General features: G+C 36.5%; 1 protein-coding gene across 1 annotated transcript; it reads right to left on the bottom strand.

The window, feature by feature from the left end:
* LOC103715262 (glutathione hydrolase 1-like) lies at nucleotides 1-8,795 on the bottom strand. The gene is given in 8 exon segments (XM_017844739.3): nucleotides 1-492; nucleotides 762-899; nucleotides 1,891-2,155; nucleotides 2,865-2,878; nucleotides 2,880-3,101; nucleotides 4,973-5,034; nucleotides 5,037-5,490; nucleotides 8,331-8,795. Coding segments are annotated over 8 exon segments (1,752 nt in total). The 5' UTR covers nucleotides 8,682-8,795; the 3' UTR covers nucleotides 1-246.
* Between the last annotated feature and the right edge of the window lie 729 nt (nucleotides 8,796-9,524).

The following is a 9,524-nucleotide window of genomic DNA, read 5'->3' as shown; positions in this document are numbered from 1 at the left end:
AAACCTTAAAATGCGACCAGGTGCACAATTCCCCATATAATTCATCAATCTACTTTTGTTTGCAGAAGCTTCAACTTATGGTTCGATTTATTGGTGCAAGCAAATGGACAGAACAAATGTTTGTTTAGGCAGTTTGCTATTAGATTAAGTGTTCAGCATCATCTTAAGTGTTCAACATCAACAGAAATAATATCAAAGAATGGAGCTTTTTCTTGGTTCACTTCATTGAGGAATCACACCAGCAGTTCAGTAGCCAGCCGGAAGACCACCTTTTCTTGGGTCACTGACAGCAGTTAGGTCGCCAAACTCAACCCCGTCATGCATCTTCGAGTTCTCCAGGCTATGGACAACAAACTGGCATATGGTACCACCAGCTAGGCCTTGTAGGACATGGCCCTTCTTCTGTAAGTCTGCTCTTGTTGTAGCAGGAAGTTCAAAATGGTCTCCTGTTACTGTTGTCCAATTCTCATACTGAACCACATTTGGGATTAGCTGCACAAAAAGAAGTAAATTAAATTGAAAGATTATGGAATTTGAACACCAAGAACACTAAATCAAGGAAAAAGAAAAATATACTAATCTTCATCTTCGGAAGGTCAGTTAAGGATCTTTTAAGAAAAATCCTAGAGCAAAGCATAACCATTAAATGTAACCGGAAAATCTTTTTGCTCTGGATTGGTTATTTAGATGAAAATCCTCTCCGAAAATGGCAAAAAAGGTATCTGTGTGTATGTTTTGGGGTGAGGGGACTGTAATGAAACCTGATGATAAGTTCGTGGAGCCATAACAGAAGACAATGGATCCATTCTCTTTGCAAAATGATTCAAAAATACTTCAGTAGTCCCAGCTATAATCATAGCTCCTCCACTTGCACCTACCACAGCCTTCAATTGTCCATCCTGTAAAGGTAGAAAACAAGGATAGCAAAGTAGCAATAATTAGCTCACAATTGTTGAGCTATAGCATGTTTAATTATGCAAATATTATCCAAAATCTAGAACTATTTACCTCCTAAAAATTATGCACAGTGATATTCTTTTTTTTAAATAATCTACTTTTGACTTAAGAATCTGCTAAGAAGTCGCAATTACGGAAGAAATCACTTGCAGCCCGTGCTTTTATCAGAAAAGTAAATCTCATTATCAAAGGATAGCATGATTCACCTGGAGAGGATCAAGGATCATCTCTTGGATTTCGCTCTATGTAGACTCTTAAGCATCTAATTTCCTAATCTTGCCTTTGTCCCTTCACCAATCTTGCATTTTGTTCTCAGCTTCTCTGATTTATGGTTTTTGTTTGTTTTATCTAGTCAGCTTTCATTCACCTTTTCCTAAGTGCCTCTACCATCTTAGGGGTCTATGCTGCTCAAAAGAAATGAGAATGAGCAGGAGTTTGATAATTGCAGTTGCTTGCAGCAATCAGGATGACACTAATAAAAATGAGCATTTAATCCAGAGCACTTATATGGGAAGATTATTGTGATTCAGGGAGAATTTTCTTCATTTGTTCAACAACTACAGCCATTAAGGTTTACTAGTTCGGTACAAGTCTCATATAACTCACTTTCTTCCTGTGAAACTATTTGAACTGGAAATTCCAATCATAATATGAAGAAGCAGAATTTTATCGCCCTTTCTTTAAAATAAAAATACTATTCAATTGCATATTTTCATATCTGTTTGTATAACCCCATTGATTTTTGATTCCTACTTTCCTCCATCGGTACTAAGTAACTGACTTGCTGTGCTGGATCATCATGAAATGGGACAAGAATGGTACATACAAGTATTCAAGTACAAGCAATCTAAAAATTAGCATGCTGTCTTCGAATATCAGGTTTAATTTAAACTATGAATCAAAGATAATTGCTAGAATGAAAGGGGAAAGTACCTTAAGAACAATTGTAGGTGCCATAGAGGATAATGGCCTTTTCAATGGGCTGATGAAGTTTGCAGGAGCTGGTGGTGGAACATTAGCAGAAGCATTACCAGGGATAGAAAAGTCATCCATCTCATTATTAAGCACTATTCCAGTGCTTGGTGAGAGAAATCGTGCTCCAAAGTATGAGTTGACAGTAGAGGTCATTGAAATGGCATTTCGTTCACTATCAACAATGCACAAGTGACTGGTTCCATGGTCATGGATGATATTCCACCTGAGCACGTCAGTTCTTACTATTAACACCTTTCTTGAAATTCATGTATGAGGTACTGCTACCAAATGAATAAATATTACACTACATCCTTTTTAAATTACAAGACAGTAAGCATTGATAGGCAAACATTATTTCTTCTTCTTATTTTCTGAATTATAATGTTAACTACTTTGAGTGTTAATATTAAAATTACGTTTATCTCAACAAGCCACAGATTTGCATGCCTAAAAACTATTTGACCAGGATACTTCAAAGCGGATCACTTCAAGTGAATCCTTTTCCTGTACATTGAAATGGATGAATTCATCTTACCACAATTTTAAAAATGTTGTTGTGAGATATAATGTTCTGGCAAACTCAAGATGTTAGTCTTTGGAAACATATAGATAATATGACCACCAAGGAAGAGAAATTAGATTGAAGTTTCAAGTTTTAGCAATGAATCCTTACTTTTCCCAGAATGGGTCATTAATAAAATTATTGGTCTCTAGGAAATAATTACTTCCAAATGAATCTCCCTGGATACCTACATCAAGTGGTTGCCACTGTTAAAAAAAAACTAAAATAGATAGAATATGTAAATCCCATAGTTTGTAAAACTCAACCTTTAGTTTCCTACATTAGATCAACTATAACTGCATGCAGGAAGCTATGATCTGTAAGTTCTAATTTAATTGAGGCCATATTAGGAGGTTAAATCTTTGTTTACCTCCCACCATAATGAACTAGGATCAAAAGTCCTATTGTCAAAAATGGTTTTCTTCAAATTTTCTGCAAACTTGGTGGAAAGCATATCAGAGAGAACTTCTGTGACATTTACAAAGTCAGGATCACCGAGATTCATTCTTACGGCAAACATGTGTTTCAGTGATTCAATAAGCCGATGAAGCCCAAGAGAGCCAGAAACACCTGAAGGAATTCCATATTGAGCAAGAATATTTAATATCTGTGCCATCAAAAAAAGAGAAGAGAAAAGGGGAAATGTGTTATAAAGTCAGTCTAACATGAATATTTGTGTTGAACACATGCTAAGACATGCAAAAAAAAAATGATATTGAGGAATTTATTTTTAGGATTTTGACATGTTATATCGCTTTCCATGACTCAACACTGACACAGTTGCCTTCTCTTAAATAAAGACATTCAGGACCTGAATTCCTTATGAACATGACAAAATAGTCCCTGCCATTCAACTGGTATCGAACTCCAATAATCTCATAATGTTAAATCATGATCATAACCTTAATCCATCCTACTGTTTTATAATCATAAAGAATATGAGCTGAGAGTAGATCATAGCTAGAGTTTGTGTTTTAATACTAGAATAAATAAGGTTATAATTGTCATTTGCGATAATCCATTCATTACATTTTTTTTTGAAAAAAAAAGGTCCTAGATGCCCTTTATAAGAAAAGAGGATGTTTTGGGTTTGGGTTGGAAAAGGGGCACGGGTATGCCAAAGACTCTCTTTTCCCCCATATTATTGTAAATATGTTAGATCAAATATCAAAGACTACCCATAAAAAAACCCAAAAGCTATTTCTACTTTCAGACAATTTCACCCAACTGCAACCATTGAGACTTCCCCCTACTTGTTTAGATAATACCTCAAGCTATTCAGGAATTTTTATTTTTTCATTATATATTTTTATTTGAAGCTAAAATGAGTTTTGACATGCAATCCTATGCCAGAAAAACTACTATAAATATGTTAACATTGGTTTTATCATACCAGACAAAAATATTAGCAATTATTCCTCCTCGCAGCATAAATAAAGTTAGGCATATATATCAACAAAATTTACTTAATTTCTGCATGCATATGCAACAACCTAGGAAGGGAAAATTAAGGTCTTCAATGACAACATATAACATGCACTTCAATACAAAGTTACGTCGTACCAACTCAAACGGGCAATATGGGGATACCGTACTATACCAGTATCCGGTATGAGTGTGTATCGACATCGGTACGCCAAAAAAGCTTCATACTATACCGTATCGACACTGTACTAGTGTGGCACCAATACGAGGTCCGGTACCGAGACGGCAACCTTGCTTCAATATTTTACAAGAATATCAGAAATTAAAAAAAACACTACAACAACGATCAGGACCAAAAGATATAAGATGCTTGGCCATAGGTTGTAACTCTATTAACAATGATAGTCGAGGTTGGTCAGCTAAGAAAGCATATTATCGAATCAAAATGCAATGCTCGAGCTTCATGAAAATGCTCTATTATCCTGCTTTGGTTCCCTGTTTATGGAATGGAAGGGGCAAAAGGAGCTAGGCCATCTAATTCCGGAAATAAAATGCAATCCCAATAAATAATATTAGTGTTTTTGGTAGTTCAAAGCAGCCATTTACAAAAACAGCACTAAAGAGAAGACAACGTAGTTATTGCGTGATCAGTCATTTTTAGAGGTTTGTTTGCCAAATGAACAATAATAGTTATTTCAGAAGTCCAAAACAGCCATTTATGATTTCTGACAGAACTAATGCAAGGGAAACATTATTATCATGTGATGGGTCACTTGTTTAGACTATGCTTACTGCAATTCATCAAATCTGAATCATTCTACGTGAGGCCAGATAACTATGCCTATTTTATCCCCTATACATACATGCCAGTTTGAATTGTAGAAAAATATTCCCATATGAAATCAGAACAAGGATTATAAAACTAGAGGATTTTAAATGGCACGAAATGGAGAGAACTGCAACTTATGTTCATCACATAAAGCAAAAATAATTTATTGTTTGGGACTCAGTAAAAAACAATATGTAATAAGAATGATTTAAGAAAAAACTTACGAGTGTCATTCCTGGACCACCAGATGATGGGGGTGGCATGCCCAAAATCTTTAGCCCCATAAATCTGCAGAGATTGGTTCCCTCACCTTTAATTGATATTTCTGCAAGTCTTTCATTGTTAATATGCCTCCAGAGTTCCGAATATCTCTAAGTAAGTTAATTCCAACTGAGCCATTATAAAATGCTTGTGGTCCAAGGCTTGCGATAACTTCCAATGTATGTGCAAGCCTTTTATTATGGCAAGTATCACCTGGCTGCAGGAGGCTTCCATTTGATGTAAACAAGTCATGCAGCCCTTTATCTGCAAAAATGCCTGAATTTGTTCTTTCCATCTGCATATATAGATAAGGAGATATTCTGAAGCCTCTACGAGCAATACGTGCAGCTGGTTTTACAACCCTCTTCCATGGAAGCTTGCCATGTTGCTTCCAGGCTTCATGGAGACCTGCAAGTTCCCCTGGAACAGCTACAGAGAGGACGCCACTTGCTTTTAATGCAGCATTGCCAGCATACATGTTCTGCAGACATCATCAGATATTGGAATTTTGAATAAAGGGCATTGGCTATCTGGTCCAAATATAAATAAATTGTTGAGGGTCATTACATGTCCTAGTTCTAGTAGGATATTTATTTTAGTTCAACTGGTTATCGTGTCAAAAGATGAATCCTAATTATCTTAGAATTAATTGAGTTTTAGCTTCTTAATTGTGGACTATAATTACTAGTGTGCTATCCTATAGTGCCAAAGAGCAGCACTCAAGTACACCAACTAGAGTATGGGCTTTGATTTTTTATAAAGGAATTTCACTTTGTCTAGGACTGAAGAGGTGGCTTTGTTGGTTAGTCTAAGTTAGGGGTGGCAATTGGGTCGGGTTGGGTCAGATACAGGTAGGTTGGATTGCAGGTCAGGTGAAAAATTCATCAACCCAAATCTGACCTATTTATTAAACATGCCAAAATTTCAAATCCATATCTGACTTATTTAACAAGTTAAAAGGGTTAAATGGGTTAGTTGGGTTTTTAAACGGGTTAAATTGATTTAAATAGGTTAAACATGTTAAGCAGGTTGGGTTAAACAACTTTTAAACAGGTTAGAAATAGGTTAAGCAGGTTTCAAACAGGTTAGATAAGTTTCAAACAGATTAAACAGGTCAGGTCATAACCCGACCCAATTATTAAATAGGTCAAAACAGGTTAAACGGATCAAGGGTTTAAATCTAAACCCTACCTATTTAATAAACAAGTTTAGACGGGTTGACCCATTTACGATCTAAACCTATTTATGTTAAACCCAAACCAACTTAAAACGGGTCGTTCGTGGGTTGGGTTGACGGGACGGATCATAAATTGCCATCTCTAGTCTAAGTAGGAGTAGAGTTCTTGGTAAGGGAAGTACATATATAGCATTTTTGGTTGGTTATGCTATTGGTGAGATGCCCCTTGGTGAGCTTTAGTGCTCCATGTTGCCGGGCTCCATTATTGCTCATGTGCCCGCTTAATGGTATTGAGGTTTGGTCCCATTCAATGAAGTCTATTTGTGAGGTCTAGTAGCTCATTATAGAATATATTGCAGAGAGTAATAGCACTTCGACAAGTGAGCTTTGTAACCCTCTTATTTATTTAATAATTTTTTTTATTCTCTCCAATTTTATTCTTTTCTCAAATATATTTTTACTATATTGGGCTTGTTCAAGGTGATCCTTGGCTAGCCGATCTTATTCAATAAATGACTATGCCGTGCTACGCACTATCAAGTAGTGTTTAGATTTTCTGCATAATCATATGCTATATATCTACTATTATTATTCCGAATTTATCATTATAATTATAATTATTGTTTATCATTCTTATCCTAATCATCATTATTATGATTGTTACTACCATTAATATTATGAAACTAAGGTCATGGGTTGCTTCAGACAAGGAAAATGAGGACTACAACAGCAGTAAGGAACAGCAAGAAAGGAAGACAGAAGAAAGCACAAAAGGTGGGAGAGTAGAAATCCATAGCCATAAGTATTCAAGCTGAAACAAACTGTAAGAAACAAAGTCAAGCTTTGAGAAACAAGAAGGAAATGAGTTTGGGAAGCCCAGACCAATACTGATCACATACATCCCTTTCAAAAGTCCACTGGCCAAAAAGTTTGCCATTCATCTAAGTAATGTGGTCCTCAAAAATTCAAAATAGCATTATGATACTCCACATGTTCTGCAACTTGCCCAGTGGTGAGGAATGGACAGCACCCACTGAATGTCTTCAACCTCCATTTCTTACACCTACTAGTAGCGCATGAATCTTGGCTTAATTAGAGCTGGAACTATCACTAAACTGTGGAAAAACAGTTGAAGAACCACCAATCTATTTTCCTCAAAAATCTCCATACAACTTTAGGGGTTAGAGGAGGGATAGTTCTTTAATAATAATTTCCCTATTCAAACTCAAATGATTAGAGGGTTGCCTCTTGAAGGTTCAGTTATGAATACACATGTAATTCATGATAGTATAGACCTCTTTCCTTAATCAATCCAGGTCAAAAGTTTGTTTCTTAAGATTGGTTAAATCAAGTCACAACTCCCAAGCAAAGAAATTTTTTGAAAAATATATGTTAGACTCAGTAAATCTGATGTCACCATTTAGAGCACGCTTCCTCATTGGTTCTGCAAACTCTACATTAAATCAATATAAGAACAAGCATTCATCTCTAAGCAACAGAAATAACATGCCAAAGACCAAAACTGAAACATCTACTTTATTTCTCTGTTTTCTATAATTATCTGCATGGCCTTAACTAAAACAAATAAAAGCATAAAGAGCTTCGGTGAAATCTGAGTCATACATCTAATCCACCATACAAATCATAAATAGCTGTAATTTCCGCAACAAGTCAAAAAAATAAAAAAATCTTCATAAAGACAAATTCATTTTTTTCCCCACCTTCCCACCGAGTACGCTTCGTCATATGGAGGGGAAAAACACTGGAAATGTTTCACAAATACCAAACTGTAGTATTCGTTGAATCTGTTGCCACCAAGATACTAACTTTCCAAAATCAATGCTTTGGAGTCTGCAAATTCCACAGATTTAACCTTCAAAAGAGCTAAATTTTCGCATCCACAAGCTTCTAAACTTATTACCACTAATCTATTTCCAAAAAAAAAAAAAAAAATCATTAACTGCAATTCCAATTTTTAATGAGTCTTTTGTCACCAAAATACCAACTTTTCATAACCAATTTTCAAAATAATAATAACAATAACAACAAAAAACAACATTCACATAATAACAAATATAATAACCACAACAAACCACGGAACACACCTAAAAACAGGAAGAAACAAAAAAGATGGTGGGTTTTACCTGCGAAGCCGACAAGGGAGCAGTCTCCCTGGAATCAAAGGCCTGGGCTTTCCCATTCGCCAACCTCAGGAGCATGAAGGCGCCGCCCCCCAGGCCGCTGGAAGCCGGGCTGACAACACCCAAGCAGAGCGCAGCAGCGACAGCGGCGTCCACGGCGTGGCCTCCCTCCCGGAGGATGTCCCTCCCGACCCTGGAGCACCGGCCGTCGTCGGTGGCCACTGCGCCGTGCCTCGATATGATCACCTCCGGCCGATGGCCGCTCCAGCTTGAAGCTAGCCACGGCGCGGCCAGGAGAAGAGCAACGGTTATCCAGAGGAGTGAGAGGTCGGGAGAGGAGGGGCCGCCGGCCATGGCGTCGGAGAGGAGGAGACTGGAGAGCTAGGAGGAGGAGTGGAGAGAGAGAGAGAGCGAAAGAGAGAGAGGAGTTGGGCATGCCTTGCCTTCTCCGCCCCTTGTACCGTTGAAGGGGGCCCAAATTCCAAATTTTTGGAAACCAGAGACCGTTATTTGCAGTTAATTTCCCATTTTGTTCTTTTTATTGCTCCTTATTCGATAGAACATTAGGGGTATGAATAAGAATTAAAGTAACAGTTTCAGGCCTCCTCTTTTGCATACTTTATAGTAACATAATAAGATTACATTTCTCTTGATGATACTTTCCTTATCCCGTGAATAGTGAATAGGTACATTTCATTTCTAATTATTATCTGTTATTTTTAGTAGTTAATTTAATACTAACTATTTTTTTGGTATACAACACTTACTATTTGAAATATTACTTTTAACCGCCGTTAGAATAATTGATGATGGTTTTGTAGGCAGCAAGTTATGATCCAAGCTTTCAACCCTAGGTCCATTTAAGTAGGTTTGAATTTGACATAGAGAAGTTAAGATCTGTTTGTTTTGTTTAAACTTGCTTAACATATTTTTGTCTAATGTAACCCGATCCACTTAACATGTTTAACTATTTAAATTCATCTATTTTTTTTAAAACTGATTTAACTATGTGTAGTCCATTTAATCTAACCTAACCTATTTAATAAATAGATTATATGAATCGAATCGAATTACCTGTTTAATAAATAAATTGAGTTCGAACGATGATGAATTTTTAACCCCACCCATATCCAACTCGATCTGTATCTAATCCAACCCAATTTGATTGCCATTAAATTTCCATTTTATTCCTTTTAC

The sequence above is a fragment of the Phoenix dactylifera genome, unplaced genomic scaffold (genome assembly GCF_009389715.1).
Source record: "Phoenix dactylifera cultivar Barhee BC4 unplaced genomic scaffold, palm_55x_up_171113_PBpolish2nd_filt_p 000190F, whole genome shotgun sequence".
NCBI classification, from domain to species: domain Eukaryota; kingdom Viridiplantae; phylum Streptophyta; class Magnoliopsida; order Arecales; family Arecaceae; genus Phoenix; species Phoenix dactylifera.
Note: the sequence above shows the minus strand (reverse complement) of the source record. Positions and strands in the feature narration are given on the sequence as shown.